We start from the raw sequence: 18,957 nt of genomic DNA on the forward strand, positions 1-18,957 counted from the left end.
ACAAAACATGCAACGTTCAGTGACAAAAGGTTCATCTCAGAACTAAGAAATAGTGTTTCTTTCATTAGTAGACAAATTTGACAACAACAATGCTTGGGGCCAATGCATACCCAGTCCAGGTTGAGTCTGCTCAGAGTTGCTAGTAGTTAGATAATCCCAGGTTAGCAAAGGCCAATTGACTAATACTGCTAATCATGAGTGCAACCAGCACAAGATGGCCTTGTTCTCTCCTAAATGGGATTTTTTAAGGAGAAAAAAATGTTGAAAATCCCACACAGCACAACAAATTTATTCTGTAACAATGCAAGAGCCTGACTTCGTCACGTTCCTGCTAGGCATGTAGCCGTGAACCCAAAAGAAGGTCCTTCCATGCCTCATAAAACATCCAGGTGACACCGGACGTTGGCATGACCTTCAGGGAGCTCGCCGCCCATCCTCGGAAAAGCCCCTTGACGCCCTCCTCTTGGACCACCTCAGCTAATGCTGCAATCATGTGGGGTGGGCACTTCCCTTGTAGGGATCCCACCATAAGCCGCTTTCTTGCCACTTCTAGAGGGAAGCTGATCGTGCTTGCAGTTAGACCTAGAAGGTTCAAACAACTATGAGACAAGACACCTAACTTGGAATATAACATTTCCTAATTTGTTTCAAGAAATTTAGTGAATTGTATGTAACACTTTACATGTAACTGAATCTGACCTGAAAGAGCCCCAATAACCAGCAGCTCAGGACGGCTCAAAGATTTCTTTTTATGTGCACGGCAGTAGGAAGTCTTGATGGTCTCGTACATGAAATAGTAGCATGTGCTATATGGAAACATGCCAACCAACGTTGGGCAGAGGCCAGCATAAAGACCACCAATGCCATCAGTCCGGTAGATCTTGTTGATGGCAATGGCAATACTAGGATAAGCCTGACGATTGACAGTCATGCGATCCTGCGACAAGGAGAATAGTAAAAAAGTAATCAAGAAATTAAATAAGAGGCCTCACAAAGTTCTATGAAGTTTGCTGGTTTGCCATTTATTTGGAATAGGCAATAGAAGTTAGAAATATAAACCAAACCCCAAAAAAGAAATAAAGAAAAGGGACATAACATTCCATGAATAGTGCCCACAGATATTCAACATGCAGATTTAGCTCTGAAGTACCTTAAGAACCTCAAGAGGATGGCACACTAAAGTGCTAGCTATTCCAGCTGCCGCACCTCCAATTGCAATCGGCGATAGTAAGTGAAATGGCAGCTCGATTTTCAAATTGCCAAGTTGTATCTTTGGGCATCCATCCTCTTTCCATTTCTCTTGAGCTGATGCCATACTCCTTTTGACACATTCAAATGTCCCGAACTCAATTGCTTGAGTTGGGATAATCCGGAGCATATTTATTTTATTACCCGCCCAGAGTCCTTGCCAGCCATTATGTTCAACAATCTCCACAAAGCTACCAAAAATATGTTTTGATCCTACCCCTACAACCATTCTTGTCCTGAAATCGAGCAAAGCATATCAGATTAATCTTTTATAAGTAGAAAGATCACTTTTGATATTCATCCAAATCAATGGCAACAGACAACAAAATAATTGTATATCATTTAGCTAAATGGGCTTGGTGTAGTAAATTACTTCAATTAGAATAGCAAGTGGTATCACTTCACTGAAAGATATATACTAGTTGTCAGGGGCCAATACTAGGGTACTCGAAGAGGAGCTAATGGTCATCAACATTGATTCAACCAAGCAGTCAAGAGCGCGCCTACACCTCCAACCGACCCCCCGGTGCGCGGGCTCCGCCTCGCCCGACCCCGAGGCCGCGATCTCCGCCTCGCTCGACCTCCGGGGGCGGGCTCCGCCTCGCCCGACCTCTGGGGGCGGGCTCCGCCTCACCCGACCCCGAGGCCGCGATCTCCAACTAGCCAGACCCTTGGGTTTGTGCTCCGCCTCGCCCGACCCCAAGACCGCGGGCTCCGCCTCGCCATACCCCTTGGGTGCGGGCTTCGTCTCGCCCGACGGGGACCCATACCGCCGTCAACCACTCCAGGTCCAAGCGTATGGGCCTGGGTCAAAACTCTGACACCAAGGAAGAGACTGGCACGCCTCGATGTAACCCGCGGCCACGACGGGCCATACCTAAGGATTCACATCAAGAACAGCGTTGGGCGTACCGGTGCTGTTCTGCCTAACCCTCGTACGAACACCGACAGGTGCGTCAGTTCACCACGACGTCCGCCAGGACGGAGTGGAGCGCCATGACCGGCGGATGACGCCTGCGCATGACGCCAGTGACGGACAGGACCGCGATGTGGAGCCGTCCTGTTGATATCTACAGGGTTGGCGGGACCCGCATGAAGGAGAAGGACCCGATGATCCTGGAGGCCTTCCTCTCTCTCGTTCTTCTCATTTTCCTCCGCTATAACCCGCGCTTTCCCTTGGCCTATAAAAGGGAAAGCAGGGCGCCCCATGAAGGGGATCCTGAACCGATCAACCCATCAAGATCCGATACAGATCCGCACAAGAAGCACGACACGAACGAACAGCTGAGCAGCGATCGAGCTCTCAGTACCCACTCACTCCTTTCACCAGAGACTTGGGATCCTTTCCCTCTCTCGCCCGTTTGTAACCCCTACTATAAACTTTCGATGCTAGTAACACGAGCAGCAGCGACGAACTGGACGTAGGGACATTCTGCCCGAACAAGTATAAACCTCGTGTCCTCTAAGCACACCATCCGAGCCAGACGCGCAATAATACAAATTTACTCGTCGGTGGTAACTCGAAACACCGACACTAGTATTATAATATAACCGGCAGATCATTGAAAATTGTAAACAAACTCATTTCCCAGTGTGGGGGACAAACTTTCTCATGCAACCAAACTAATATATTTTGAAATAGCAAGACGCCAGACTTAGAACTATGAATAGACAAATATGGAGAGTAAAAACTACCTGATAGTTTCTAAGGGAGCAAGAACAGCCTTAGTCATTGCACCAGCCAATGCTCCACTCACGAATTCCGCGACTTCTCTATTCCTCAGAAAAGTCTGCATCAGATAAAGTCTTAGATCAATGTCTGGTAACTCCATCATTTAGCAAGATTTGAAGAACTCAAGAGAAACTCAGATCACTGAAAACACTATTTTCAAGGAGTTCCAACTCTGAAATAATCCTAAGAATCTGCAAGTGTTTAACGTGGTAGGAAATGCAATAGAGAAGCTGGAGAAAAGAAACTCCCATACAATATACAGCTATTATTAATATTATTTTTCCTTTTGATTTTCAGTGACAGCAGCAAAGCTATGTGCATTTTGCATATTGACTACAGCATCACTTGTCGTTTTATTAATATGACATAGGTACCAGTGTATTCCCAAGTAACTTGGTGAATGCTGTCCAAAGCTATTGTTAGCCTGTTACTTCATGCATTTTGTCAAAGCCTAATCCAAATTGCACTATTTTCTTTCTTTAGGAAACACCCTCAGTCCATAACTCTGACCAAGTGAACAAAACTGTGATGGCTAATGATTACACATTTACACTGCAGCTCAATGGGTTGCATTCACCTAGCTGGTGGCATGAAAGTTCCTAGGCAGTAGCAACATCACAAATAGCTGGGAAGGTTGGATCGTAGTTGTTTAACAATATTGGTCCAACTTGGAAGTTGGAAGTGGACAGGGAAAGGAAAAACAAGGGAACTTAACTAAAACACAGGTATATTCTACACGGGGTAGATGCATAAAAGACCAAGAAAAGTCTTGGGTTGCAAACGACAAACTTTTGTGTCATTTTTGAAAGGATCATATCACACAAACATAACAGAAAGAAAATTGTGGAAGCAATCAAATTTACTCACCAAGGCATATAAGCAGGTATGTCACTACTTGGCTTTAATCAAATTGAAAAATAGCTAATGATACAAAACGGCAGCATCTGTCGGAAGCTTCCCTACACCTCCACAGCTTTTTAAGTGCAAAAGAAAAGACAAATAAAAAGGAATTCCACATAGAAGGCAAAATTCTGCTCAATGAGTATAGCTACTGTGCATCTATAGCTTTCAACTGGTCAGCAGTCAGCGCCAGGTCTGCTTGTGAAGAAATATCTACCCAAGATAAGTACAAAAAAACATCCAGCAGGCATGGGACACCGGGCACATGGCAATGGGACCCATGCACACATCAACATTATCCTACCTTTAGAACTCCTTAGCTTCATCTGTTCTATGGACAAAAAGAAAATACTGATCTGAGTTAATTATACTTTTCATCTCAATGAGTTACCAGGAACAATTTGGGATGCCCGCCTAGATCGCAGGACAGTACGAAACTTCCAAACGACCCCCAATTGTTAAACAGTCAGCTAATCAACTACTATTGGAATAGATAAGGAGGCGACTCTAACATCTATATGCATAGGAAGATCCCTGGATAAAGAATCGAAGTAAGCTAGCAACATCATGCTCGCAATATTTTAACAAATCAAATAAGTAGTTTGAAACTTCTACATCAAACATTTACTAGATCGCAGCATGAACCTTCAAGCATGAGCGACTGTTTGCCGGTTGAATCATCCGCAGAATATACATCAGGTCATATAACAATGAATAATAGAAAAATATATCGCCTTTACAGCAAAGCCGTTTTTTTTCAAAAAAAAAAATTCAAATCGCTCAAAAATCCTATCCCCATGCGAGCAATTCAGCAAACAGGCACCACACTTTGAACAAGAAAGCAAAACTCCCGCCTCTGTGCCGTCTGCCCGTGTGCCCAACCAATCCGAAAGGTGAAAGCGTTCCAATCCACATCCACATGCTCAGTGAAAACTAACTAAGCCACCATCACACTCACAACACATCCATCCATCCAGATTCCAGAGCACAACAAGAAGCACGAAACCGAGACAACCGAGATCTGCAGACGAGACCAGTGACTCACCCTAGCGGCGGCTCCAACGTCGGGCAGCCTGGCGGCGAGGTCCCCGACGACCCGGGCGGCGGCGTCAAGACCGTCGTCCTTGGGCACGGGGAGCCCCACGACGAGCAGGCCGTCCTTGTACCCGGCGGCCGCCCCGGGCACGGCGGCGCCCACGCGGACGTCCGCGAAGCCGATGCTCGCCAGCGCCAGCTTCTTGCGCCCCGCCTCCTCCACGCCCATGGCTGCTCCGGCCTCCGGCCCGGCCTCCTCGCGGGTGCGGAACGCGAATGCGCCGAACGGGAGGGGGCCCAAGCGGCAAGCGCAATAGGGGGTCGGGCACTCGGGCGGTCTCCTCCTCGTCCCCGCCGCTTCTCGCGGCTTTTGTAGGGAAGGCCGGAAGGGGAGGGAGGAGGCGGAAAGGGTGGTGGTGGTGGTGGCGGGCGAAGAAGGGATTCTCCGATTCTGCGTAAAAGCGCTCAGATGCGACGGCAACGGCTTCACGCGGGGTAGCGTACTATACTATAGAATGACAGTGTACGTGTACAGGGGGGAGGGGGTTGGTGTATCTATTCGGTCTCCTTTCCATTTTCTTGTGTGAATTTGAAAATGATTTGAATTTTGCTTTCAAGGACGCGTGGAGGATTTTTTGCGCGTTCATGATCCATTGTTGTTTTGTTCGCTTTTTTTTTCTCGCGTGCTTTTGGTGTGCGTAAATAAACGGTGGATATTTGTTTTCCTGGAATTTGGGAGTTTCCGTGCGTGTTTGGCACGCTTGTGAAAAAGAAAACGTATTGTCCTTTTTGTTTTTGGTAACTCGGATTCTCGCTCTCGGTGGCGGGAGGCCTTTTCCTTGAGAGGGACTGGTGCGTTTATCTTGTTGGCCAGTAGAGACGTTAGAAATAGGCGAGAAGGTGAGGGCCAGGGCACAAAACACAGGGTCACTTCACTTTCTCGAGGCGATGACCTTTTGGGCCCATCAATAATACGCTGCAGGTAGGATAGGATCTAGCGCTAAATGCGCGCATGACCCAGATCATTTGTTCTTCGCTTCTTTTTTTACAACAACCACTTTTAATTATAATATTAAAGCACAACATACCAGCGTGGAAAATGAATTCCCACAAACAAGTGAAAGATACCAACGTCGAAGGTCCACGAGAAGTGGCCATGGAAGGTGTTCCTTCTCGCACTCAGTCGACGCCGGCCTGTGGAGCCGGATCCACAGCCCAGGAGGGGCCCACAACGCAGCGAGGCGCTCTTTGGCCACCCGGTTGGACCTGCCGAAGCCTCCCTTGACGACGACATCGCCCTTCACGCAGACGCGGCGGAGTCGCGCCGCCCGGGACTCGGAGTCGCACAGCTCCGCCGTCTTTTCCGCCTGCTGCGACGCAGCAACAGGACCTCACCGCAGTGGGGAGCCGCCGATGTTGAGGACGCACATGGCCGCAGATAAAGACTCAGCGGCAAGCAGCTCGGGGAAGGCCGCCGTCTCCTGGCCCACGCCGTCGCGGTGGCACTCATGGCCACCAGTAACGGGCTAGGCCCAAAGAAGGCAGTGATGGCCGCCACCGAGCCGTTTTCGCCGAATACCAAAGTGGAGGAAGCCCGTGCGAGCCGTCGTCGTGACGAGCAACAGCGCCAATGTTAGTGTAAACCTGTCAATGTCAACGTGGAACACTTGTGCAAGGAGCTGGTGACGTGGAGCAGGCCGAAAAGTTCAAGTTTGAATCAAGCCTTGGCGAGCGGGAACAGCGGTGAGCGGTGACCGCGCCCACGACTCAGCGGTTGTCTGCAATGTGTGTTTCGGTGTGACTTGTATCGTGTGTAGCAGTTGTTTTTCTTTAGAAACTGTGTGCGTTTGCTACTATGTTAAGTAGCCTGATGTAAGAGGACTGAAGAGCTCTCTCTATTATCTAGTATCCATCTGTGTACTCGTGGAGAACGAGAGCGAAAAGGGGCGCTGTCACCCTGTTGCCCTGGTGGCGGTTGCCATGTGTTATTGCTGTTCTTGCACTTGATCTCATTTTTGCTCGATTGTTTAGGCTAGCCACTGCTATACTCGTGTGTTTGTGATTGATCTTAGCCAACATTTGGTATCAGAGTCGATCAAATACTCGAGATCCACCGAGAGCTCATCATGTCGCTGACGGTTGCTGATGGGGGTTGGGGAAGCGGCGACGGCGGGCACCGGCAGGTGTTCCCGACGCTGACGGCGACCAATTACACCAGCTGGAGTATCCGGGTGCAGGCGATCATGGAGGAGCAGGGGTGGTGGGAGGTAGTGGAGCCGTCGGAGGGAAATTCGGCGGCGGGAGCCGTGACAGAGGCGCTGGCTGGGAAGGACAAGAAGGTGCGGGCGCATTTTTTCCAGTGCCTGTCGGACAAGCTGTTGATGCAAGTGGCGAAGAAGAAGACGGGGAAGGAAGTTTGGGACTCTCTGAAGGCAAGATTTGTGGGCGCGGAACGCGTCAAGGACGCGCGCCTGCAAACTTTGAAGGCTGAATTCGATGCGCTGAAGATGAAGGAGGAGGAGACTGTTGATGAGTTCGCTAGGAAGCTGACGGCGATGTCGGTCAAGTACGGCAACTTAGGCGGGACATTGGAGGATGTGGTGATGGTGAAGAAGCTGTTCGACACCATGCCAGACAAGTTCATCCATGTCATAGCCGGGATCGAACAGTTCTATAACCTCCAGACTTTGGCGTTCGACGAAGCTGTTGGTCGACTCAAGGCGTTCGAGGAGCGAACCACCAGGCGGGGAGTCGGTGGAAGTCGCTCTGCCGACGAGCAGGCGCTGCTCACTCAAGTGGAGTGGGAGGCGCGCCAGAAGAAGTCAGGAGGAGGCGAGAGCTCTGGTGGTAGGAAGTCTCAGGGCGATGGCGGCCGTGGCCGTGGGCGCGGTCGTGGTGGAGGCCAGGGTGGCCGTGGTGGGCGTGGTGAAGCTGGAAGGGAGAACACTGTTCGTGACAAAAGTCACATCAAGTGTTTCAAGTGCCAGACATATAGGCACTATGCAAATCATTGCCCTGGTGAGAAGAAGAAGGATGAGGAGGCATACCATGTGAGAAAAGTGGAGATGGAGCCGGTGGTGTTGCTCGCGGAAACAATGGAACTGGGACCACTTGAGCCAGCATCAAACATGAGTCTTCATACAGAGATGATACTCGAAGAGAAGAAGGTGATGCCCGAGCTATTCTTCGTTGGTGAGGGAGAGGTCAGAGATGATGTCTGGTACCTAGATAATGGCGCCAGCAATCACATGACCGGGGATCATCAGAAGTTCAGAGAATTGGATCAAACCTCTACTAGAAAGGTATGGTTTGGTGATGGTTCATCAGTAGAGATTGAGGGAAAGGGGTCTATTCTGTTTCAAGGTAGAACAGGTGATTAATGGGTGCTTAGAGATGTTTATTACATTCCTAAGTTGAAGAGCAATTTGATTAGTTTAGGTCAACTAACTGAAATTGGGCACCAAGTAGTAATGGATGATGATGTACTTGAGGTGTCAGAGAAAAACCCAAGAAGACTGATCATGAAAGTTTAGAGAACAGGAAACAGATTGTATAAGATTGAGTTAGTGTCAGTAGAACCAACCTGTTTGTTGAGTCATGCTAGTGAGAATGCTTGGTTGTGGCATGGTCGGCTAGGTCATGTAAATTTTCATGCGTTGAAGCAACTAGTTGACAAGGAGATGGTTGGGGGAGTACCACTAATTCAACATCCAGATCAGATCTATCAGTCTTGTCTGATAGCAAAACAAGCAAGAAAGCCTTTTCCTAGGTTAGTGTTGTGGAGAGCAGATGAACCATTGCAGCTTGTACATGTTGACTTGTGTGGGCCCATTACTCCATCCACATTAGTAGATAACAAGTATTTCATGCTTTTGGTGGATGACTGCACTAGATGGACAACTGTGTACATTCTAAAGTCAAAAGACCAGGCAGTAGATGCATTCATCAAGTTCAGAGCTGAGGCTGAGAAGAGCTCTGGTTATGAGATCAAGATTCTTAGATCAGATAGAGGTGGAGAGTTTCTATCAAAATCCTTTTAGAGTATGTGTGAGCAGGGTGGGATCAAGCATCAGTTTACAGCTCCCTACACTCCACAGCAAAATGGAGTGGTTGAGAGGAAGAATAGATCAGTAATGGAAATGGCAAGATCCCTATTGAAGAGCATGGAGATCCCTGGAATTTTTTGGGCAGAGGCAGTAAGACATTCAGTCTATCTGTTGAACAGACTGCCAACTAAGTCCATGGGGTACAGAACACCATATGAAGGATGGAATGGAAGAAAACCTCATCTGGGGCATTTGAGAATTTTTGGTTGCAAGGGACATGTGAAGATTGTGGGAACACATCTGAAGAAACTTGATGACAGAAGTGTGCCAATGGTCTACTTTGGGATAGAAGAAGGCAGCAAAGCTCATAGGATGTACAATCCAAAAACCAACAAGTTTGTGGTTAGCAGGGATGTTGTGTTTGAGGAATCTCTCAAGTGGAGCTGGGAGTCTACAGACAATTTCAGTTTTGTTGAAAACAGAGATGAGAAGGATGGTCAATTCTACTCTGGTGATTATGGGAGTCTTGATAGTGGTGTTGGTGATGCACAAGGTGCTCAAGGTGTCAATGAGACAAGGGGAGCAACTAGTGGTGGAGAGCAATCAGCTGGAGGCATCAATGCAGAAATGGGAGATTATGATGTTCAGACTGAACAAAATCCGACAATAGGATCAGAACCAGCTACTCCGTAGAGTTCACCACATCTGTCAGTCACTGGTCATGACAGTATGGATGTAGATGACACCATAGACACTGACAGTGGTCCAATCAGATTCAGAAGCTTGAATGAAGTATATGATGACTCATATGAGGTAGAGCTGATGGATGAGAATGTGGAAGCACTGCTAGTGGAAATGGAGGAACCAACATGTTTCAGGGATGCCGCTGATAGTCAAGACTGGGTTGATGCAATGGACAGAGAAATGCAGTCCATTCAGAAGAATAAGACATGGGAGCTGGTTAAGCTACCTGCTGGAAAGAAGCCCATTGGTTTAAAATGGGTGTTTAAACTGAAAAGGAATTCAGAGGGAGATGTGGTAAAACACAAAGCAAGGTTAGTTGCAAAAGGATATGTGCAAAAGCATGGAGTTGACTATGAAGAAGTCTTTGCTCCCATGGCCAGATTGGACACAGTGAGGGTGTTGCTAGCACTAGCAGCTAATCAAGGTTGGAAAGTTCATCATCTTGATGTGAAGTCAGCTTTTCTACATGGTGAGTTGGAGGAAGAAGTCTATGTTTCACAGCCAGAAGGGTATGTTGTGAAAGGGAAAGAGCAGTGTGTACTCAAATTAAGTAAAGCTCTGTATGGACTTAAACAAGCACCAAGGGCTTGGAATGTCAGATTAGACAAGAGCCTGAGAAAACTAAACTTCAGAAGATGTATGAGTGAACAAGCAATTTATACAAGAGGGCATGGGAAAAATGCAGTACTCTTGGGGGTTTATGTTGATGACTTGATAATTACAGGAGGAAATCCAGAGTGTCAAGTTGTTCAAGCAACAGATGAAGAGTGATTTTGAGATGACAGACCTTGGTCTCCTTTCTTACTATCTTGGTATTGAGGTGGATCAGAAAGAGGATTATATCACTGTAAAACAGTCTACTTATGCTAGAAAGGTTTTGGGGCAATTTGGGATGGCATAATGCAATTCAAGCAAGTATCCAATGGAGCCCAGAAACAAACTAAATGAAGACAAGGGAGGAAGGCTAGTTGATGCAACAGAATACAGGAAGATGATTGGTTGTCTCAGGTATCTGTTACATACAAGACCAGACCTGTCATATTCAGTGGGTCTAGCTAGTAGATTCATGGAGAAGCCAACAGTGATTCATGCTAGGGCAGTAAAGCAGATCATGAGGTACCTAAAGGGCACTACTGAGTATGGACTGGTGTATGTTCAAGGTGGTGGTACAGGAGTGTTGGTGGGTTACACTGACAGTGATCATGGAGCTGATCAAGTTGAAAGAACAAGTACTGGTGGGATGGCTTTTTACTTGGGAGAAAATTTGGTTAGCTGGTGTTCCTAGAAGCAGAAGACAGTGGCTCTGTCATCTTGTGAAGCAGAGTTTATGGCTGCTACTTCAGCAGCAAGGCAAGCTCTATGGTTAAGAAATCTGTTGAGTGAAATCACTAAAGAAAGGCCTAGTGCAGTAACTCTTTATGTAGATAATAACTCTGCTAGAGCTCTGATGAACAATCCTGTGTTTCATGGAAGGAGTAAACACATTGATATCAAGTATCACTTCATCAGGCAGTGTGTGGAGAGAGGTCAGATTACAGTGAAGAGGGTTAGCACTGATGAGCAGAAAGCCGATGCATTGACCAAGGCATTGCTAGTGGCAAAACTGGTGATGATGAGGCACTTGTTGGGTGTCAGGGACCTTGATGCTACTGCTTGACAGGTTTAAGGGGGAGAATGTTAGTGTAAACCTGTCAATGTCAACGTGGAACACTTGTGCAAGGAGCTGGTGACGTGGAGCAGGCCAAAAAGTTCAAGTTTGAATCAAGCCTTGGCGAGCGAGAACAGCGGTGAGCGGTGACTGCGCCCACGACTTAGCGGTTGTCTGCAATGTGTGTTTCGGTGTGACTTGTATCATGTGTAGCAGTTGTTTTTCTTTAGAAACTGTGTGCGTTTGCTACTATGTTAAGTAGCCTGATGTAAGAGGACTGAAGAGCTCTCTCTATTATCTATCCGTCTGTGTACTCATGGAGAATGAGAGCGAAAAGGGGCGCTGTCACCCTATTGCCCTGGTGGCGGTTGCCATGTGTTCTTGCTGTTCTTGCACTTGATCTCATTTTTGCTCGATTGTTTAGGCTAACCACTGCTATACTTGTGTGTTTGTGATTGATCTTAGCCAACAGCCAACTCGGGTGGCGCTCCGAGCTCGTCGATGTCATCCTCCTTCCTTGAAGACACGCCCCAGCCTTCCCGCCGCCGTACGCCACTGCGGCGCCTATGGATTCACCACCAGAGCTCCAAAAGGAGAACCAGCGGATTTGGAAGCTCAGCAGGTACCGGCTCAGGGACGAGGCCAAGTCGGGGATGGATGAGGCCAATAGCTCTGTCGTGCTGGCGCATAGCGGTTCGGGGTCGCCATTGACGCACAACGGGTTGAGGTCGCCGAAGTTGGTGTAGCTGCTATGATCTGTACTACCTCCTTGGCTTGATTGGGATGTGAGCGGCACCATGCAGCCCATTGAACCGTAGAGCCAGCAAGGAAGAAGCACAGGAGATAGGGAGGGCCTTATTGTAGTGCTTACCCCGTCATTTTGAGGGAAGCTTATTCCGGTCGCCATGGCCACAAGAAGCTTGCCCACCCCTAAGAAGATGAAGGTGAGGAGGACAGGAGTCCTCAAAACACCCATCTAGATGCCTTATTCCACTAAGGGAACTAGTGAAGGGAAGGGGGACCGGCCTACCTACCCTCATTGTCGGCGAGCTCGTCGGAGAAGAAGGGTAGGGGGCCGGAGGAAGGCCACTAAGGGCACTCGCTCACTAGGGAGACTCTCTAGGTCTAAAGCAGATGACTCGTTGGTATGCTTGGGCCAACCAAGATCTGGTGTCATTTGTTCTTCACTTGTTCAGTCCCTGGCTAGTACAGATAGGATGAATTGATAGAACAAATCGGGAGGCCCATTCAAATAGATGGGGGCAAACCAGCCCAAGATTAAGTGGCCCATGGCATCATTGCAACTTTCCATATGGGCTTCACTCGGCCCAGCATCGTCTTCGTGAAACTTGTTGGCCCAGGGAGAAGCTAGCGCCCGGACATTCACACCGGGGCTAGCGTCCGGACACCTACACCACACGCTTGCTTCACGTAGGGCCCGCGCCACTCCATGTCCACGCCTGCTCTGTCTCGATCTACGCCCACATGGTTTTTCGTGTCTGCCGCTCGCACCCTCCATACCCACGCGCATGCAGTCCAGCCCAACAGCTACAATAGGCGGTTGCTGCAGATTGGGTCCACTACAACATGTGCAACACTAGATCTACTTTTGCAATATCTAGAGAAAACATCTATAACATATGTCTGAAACAGCTGTAACATTTGCAACATATGTCTAAAACACGAGGAAAACACATGTTGAAAACATATACAACATCCGGATACAACACTTGCAACATAAGTGTGAAACATATGCAACACCCAGATAAAACTTGCAACATAAGTGTGAAACATATGCAACACCAAGATAAAACACGTGCAACATCCGTCTAAAATAGCTGAAACATTTGGAACATACGCTTGCAACATACGTGTATAGCCATTGCAACATATACAACATCCCAATTTATTTTTGTAACATCCACATGAAACACTTGCAACATGCATATCAAACACCGAAAACACTTGAAACATACGCTTGTAATATACGAGAAAGAAAGGGAGCGCGAGGTACAGCTAGAGAAGCCCACTCCTGGTCTGGCCACTCCGGATGTCATGATGTCGCGAGCTAAGGTCAAGCATCGCGGTGGCACCGGTGTCGACAGCGGCCACGATGTCCTAGTGGGGAACGGCGACATCGATAGCACCTCGACGTGACTGTAACACCCCCAGTGTTAAGCATGGCATTTGGCACTTGCATTTCATGAGCACAAACATCATCCAAGCATTCATAAATATGGGCATATGAAATTTCATCTCATTCTTATTGTCGGTGTTTTGAGTTACCACCAACGAGTAAAATTCTAATATTGCGCGTCTGGCTCGGATGGTGTGCTAAGAGGACATGAGGTTTATACTGGTTCGGGCAGAATGTCCCTACTTCTAATTCGTTGCTGCTGCTCATGTTACTAGCACCAAAAGTTTATAGTAGGGGTTACAAACGGGTGAGAGAAGGACATGTCCCAAGTCTCTGGTGGAAAGAGTGAACGGTGTCGAGAGCTCGATTGCTGCTCAGCCGTGTGCTTGTATTATGTTCTGGTCGATTCTCGCCTCAATTAATCGATGTTCTCTAGCACCTTGCAAAGATCCTAATTAAGCAACAAAGGTGTAGGGCTAACTAGAGCTCATCTAACCAATTCTAGGAGCAAGGTCACACAAACCTATGCCACTAGTATTTCAAACAATAAGAGAGCTATTGCATATGTGTCGACAGAATATCGTCGGCAGTCCACCGAGGGGTATCCCGCGATGGTAGATTCGTTGATGGAGGTGCGCATAATCAGGAATCAGATGGTGACACAAGGCGTAGATACAACAATTTAGACAGGTTCAAGCCGTCTGATCGATGTAATACCCTACGTTCTGTGTCTTTAGTGTATTGTATTGAGATGTAGTAAATAGATCTTGATGGATCATCTATGTATTTTGTCCGCTAGGAGACCCCTACCTCTCCTAATATAGTCTAGAGGGATAGGGTTATAAGTAAAGTAGCCTATTTGGTACTATACAATGTCTTGCAGTGCACGCTGAGCAGCGTCGTACACGCCTTGATCTTATGGGCCAAGCCACCTATGATGGTGCGGCCCATGTCTTGTCTTGAAGATACCAGGGGTCATACCCCTATAGCTAGTCCCTGAGCCTGATAGTAGGTGACGCAATCGCATGGTGCCAGGGTTAGAAAGTAGAAGACCAGCTGAGCAGGCAGCCAGTCCCTGGGTATAGCCTCAAGATGAGAACAAGCACATTCACCGTAAGGTGAAGTGTGCCCACTTAGTCCCCGAGCCTGTTGGAAGATGAAGAATGAATCTTGTAGCAGGGTCAAAGAAAAAGAAGTCTGAAAGCTTGCCCATGTCGTCTGACATGCGCATATCAAGCTCCCAAACGTGCTGCCCAAGATCAGCACCCTGATCCAAACAACATGGAGCAGCTTGATAGCACATCGATGAGACGTAGCAAGATCCAACCACCAAGGGAGCACCAAGGAGTCCTCGGCATCGTTGGCGATGACCGAGCACCGAGGAGTGAGGAGTCTCCGGTGTAGGCGGCGATGTCTGAGCACCGAGGAGTGAGGAGTCCCCGGTGTCACTAGCGATGTCCGAGCACCGAGGAGCGAGGAGTCCCCGGTGTCGCTGGCGATGACTGAGCATCGAGAAGCGAGGAGTCCCCGGCGTCACTGGCGATGTCCGAGCACCAAGGAGCGAGGAGTCCCCGGCGTCGCTGGTGATGATCGAGCACCGAGGAGCAAGGAGTCCCCGACATAGGCGGCCATGTCCGAGCACCGAGGAACGAGGAGTCCCCGGCGTAGACGGTGATGTCTGAGCACCGAGGAGCGAGGAGTCCCTGGCATCGCTGGCGATGACCAAGCATCGAGGAGCGAGGAGTCCCCGACATCGTTGGTGATGACTGAGCACCGAGGTGTCCCCGACGTAGGCGGCGATGTTCGAGCACCGAGGAGTTCCCGGCGAATCTAGCAAGGTCTGAGCACCAACGTATCTGGCGATGTCCGTGCGGTGAAGTGTACTCACTTAGTCCTCGAGCATGAAGAATCCAAGCACCGAGGAGTACTCGGCGTAGTTGAGACAAAGCACGAGGGACGAACAGTCCAGTCAACTGGTCGGCAACGAAGTGAGCATTGAGTAGAAGCGATAGGCGAACAGTCTGATCAACTGGTCGGTGACGGAGTCCATGAACCAAGCGGTCCGACCAATTGATCGGTGGAGAAGTCCGAGCACCAGGTGGTCCGATCACCTGGACGATGACCCTGCAATACAAACATGTAGAATGGGTAGTACATGATGTAAAAATAAATGAACTTCAGAGAAAAATTAGCAATGGTGATGAAACGGCGTATGCAGTTCGGCGATTAGTTGGCGCTAAAATATATTTATGTTTAATATAAACCACCCAAACAGTTAGTGTGTAGCTGAGTCTCTAGCCCTAGCTAGCCCATAGTCCATAACATCGAGCGCGGAGCCCGTGCACGTGTAGGAGGAATAGGCGTGACCAAGGAGCCGCTACCGACCACCCATAACGCAGAGCGTGGAGCCCGTAGCACGTGTAGGGAGGAGCCAGAGACAGGGCCATCTCTAGAGGCGTCTGAGCATCAATGTGACTGTTCGAGGATTTAAAAAATCATTTGGAGAGCAAATATGGAGGAAACAGTTCGGAGAAACATTATGGCGATATACGAAGATCGGAGAATATTTAAAAGAATATTAAAGCATGACTTAGCTTTGGATGGAGCGTCTAGTCGGCGACGTATGGCATTATCTGGTCGGCATTGATGAAGTTGCCCGGCGCTCGAGCTTTCTGAGCTGTCGTCATGGCGGCGGTCGTGGTTGTTGGTGAAGACAACCTCGAAGGTGGTTCTAAGATCGGATCTGCTGTCGTGGGGGCTAGTGTAGCCAGCGATGAATCATCGTCGTGGACCAACATGGATCTCCATGAGATTGACGACGAGAACGCGTTGTTGATTTGAGGTCCATCTGGCTCGCCATTGGATCAAGTGCACATCCCTACCTGGCGCACCAACTGTCGATAGAATATCATCGGCAGTCCACCGAGGGGTATCCCGCGATGGTAGATTTGTCGATGGGGTGCGTGTAATCAGGAACCGGATGGTGACATAAGGCGTAGAGACAACGATTTAGACAGGTTCGGGCCGTTTGATCGACGTAATACCCTACGTCCTGTGTCTTTGGTGTATTGTATTGAGATGTAGTAAATAGATCTTGATAGATCGTCTATGTATCTTGTCCGCTAGGGGACCTCTGCCTCTCCTTATATAGTCTGGAGGGATAGGGTTATAAGTAAAGTAGCCTATTTAGTACTATACAATGTCTTGCGGTGCACGCCGAGCAGCACCGTGCACACCTTGATCTTGTGGGCTGGGCCACCTCTGATGGTGTGGCCCATGTCTTATCTTGAGGATATCGAGGGTCATACCCCCACAACATGCTAGTAAGCAAAAGCACAAAGCCAACTAAGCTCACTAGCAATGCTCAATAACAAGGCAACCAATGCCAAATTAGAGAGCGCAAATACTTAGCTACATAAACTAAGCAAAATGACTAACACGGTTACACAAACCAAATTAGCCACGCAAGGGAGCTACTTCTATGCTACACAAGCAAGAAGGTAACTAGTGAGCTACATAAGCTAACTAATTACAAGAGCAACTATACAAAGCACAATATATATAAAAGTAATCACAAGCTTATGTAAGGAGATTGCAAACCAATGGGAAGAACAAGGTTGACACGGTGATTTTCTCCCGAGGTTCATGTGCTTGCCAACACGCTACGTCCCCGTTGTGTCGACCGCTCACTTGGTGGTTCGACGGCTAATTGGCATCACCCGCCAAGCCCTCACGTAGGGCACCGCAAGAACCTACCCCAAAAGTGAGGGTAGCTCAATGACACGCTCAACTAGAGTTGCTCTTCGTGGCTCCCGTAGGGCGAGCATAATGTCTCTCACAAAGCTCTTCTCTGGAGCACCACACAAGCTTCTTGCGGGCTTCGACGGAGACCACCACCAAGCCGACTAGGAGGTGACAACCTCCAAGAGTAACAAGCACCACTAGCTTGCAACTCGATTACCTAGTGCCACTCGATGCAATCTCACAATGCAACGCACTAGAATCACACTCAATCGCAATCGATTCGCACTCTTGCAAGCACAAGTGAGTTAGAGGGCATCCAAGCACTCCTACACAAGCCACATTGGTGTGAGGGTGCTCTACAACCAGCCCAAGGCCGGCCACACACTCCTTTTATAGTCCCAAGGGCTAAAATAGCCGTTACCCCTTCACTGGGCAAAACGCACATTGACCGGACACGCAGGTCATAACGACCGGACGCGTAGGTCGTAGAGTCCGGTCACTTACAGAGAGGTTCCAGAGATGTTTTTCAGCAATCGAACGCGTCCGGTCATCACTGATCGGACTCTTCCAGTGTCCGGTCGCTTCTAGACACGCTAAAACACTGACCAGACGCTGTGACCGGACTCGCAGGTGCTGACCGGATGCGCAGGTCGTAGAGTCTGGTCATAGACCTTTCAGTGTTAAAATGGCTATAACTCTTAGCTCCGAACTCTGATTTCAATGATCTTGGACATTTTGGAAAGCTTACTCAGAGGGATACACATCCCACATGCATACTTGATCCAAATCATAATGGATCAAAACAGTATTCTAATCCAAGGACCATCCTATAGTTCAGAGTACACCGAAAAACATTTTTCTCTTCTCTAAGTTGATTCAGAACAACTCTAACTTCTTGTCCTTTGCAAATGTGCTAACACCACCAAGTGTGCACCACCATGTGTATGTGTGTTAGCTTTTCACAAATATTTTCTAAAGGATTAGTCACTCAACTTGCCACGCCACTCAATCCTAACGATGATGCAAAGATAGATCACTCGAGTGGCACTAGATGACCGATATGCAAATAAGTTTGCCCCTCTTGATAGTACGACCATCTATCCTAAATCCGGTCATCAACTTCTCTACACACCTATGACCGGTTAAATAAAATATCCTAGGTTATACCTTTGCCTTGCGCATTCCATTTCATCTTCTCCAATGTCGATGCAACACATGCACCAACATGATCAATAATGATATGATCCACTTCATATCATCACGTGATTATATTGGTTTATCGATCTTGACTTCACTTGCTTTTCACTGTTGCCTTCGTCCATCGGCGCCAAGTCTTGCTCAAGCTTCACCACCACGCGGTCCATCGCTCCAAAGCCTCTGACTTGCCCTTCACGCTTGCAACCGGTCCATCAAGCCAAGTCTTATCTTGATCTTCTCCACCTTGATCACATGACTCAATGTCATGTCTCATGTTCAATGAGCTCCTTCATCATCACATGTGTGAGCTTTGCAATATCTCCGAGCCATTTCCACCTCCATGGCATATGTTGCTCACACATATGTACATATGGACTAATCACATGTGTATCTCATATAAACACAATTAGTCCACCTAGGTTGTCACTCAATTACCAAAACCATACAAGGACCTTTCACCTGAGGGTCGGGCGTGGTGGAGCGCGAACCCAAGGGTCGGGCGAGGCAGAGCTCGTGCCCTTGGGGT

At 48.3% G+C, this 18,957-nt stretch overlaps 2 protein-coding genes across 2 annotated transcripts; one reads left to right on the forward strand and one right to left on the reverse strand.

Annotated features, from left to right (window-relative positions):
- Positions 1 to 39: 39 nt before the first annotated feature.
- Positions 40 to 5,389, reverse strand: LOC136501150 (probable mitochondrial adenine nucleotide transporter BTL1). The gene is made up of 5 exons (XM_066496642.1): positions 4,926 to 5,389; positions 2,944 to 3,038; positions 1,151 to 1,484; positions 700 to 937; positions 40 to 582 (listed from the first exon to the last, which is right to left on the reverse strand). The coding sequence occupies exons 1-5, from the start codon at positions 5,142 to 5,144 to the stop codon at positions 332 to 334; spliced, it is 1,137 nt and encodes a 378-aa protein (XP_066352739.1). The 5' UTR covers positions 5,145 to 5,389; the 3' UTR covers positions 40 to 331.
- A 1,652-nt stretch (positions 5,390 to 7,041) lies between these two features.
- On the forward strand, positions 7,042 to 9,654 carry LOC136500189 (uncharacterized). Its single transcript, XM_066495566.1, has 2 exons — positions 7,042 to 8,217; positions 8,971 to 9,654. The coding sequence occupies exons 1-2, from the start codon at positions 7,042 to 7,044 to the stop codon at positions 9,652 to 9,654; spliced, it is 1,860 nt and encodes a 619-aa protein (XP_066351663.1).
- The last annotated feature ends 9,303 nt before the right edge of the window (positions 9,655 to 18,957 follow it).

The sequence above is a fragment of the Miscanthus floridulus genome, chromosome 13 (genome assembly GCF_019320115.1).
Source record: "Miscanthus floridulus cultivar M001 chromosome 13, ASM1932011v1, whole genome shotgun sequence".
NCBI lineage: Eukaryota > Viridiplantae > Streptophyta > Magnoliopsida > Poales > Poaceae > Miscanthus > Miscanthus floridulus.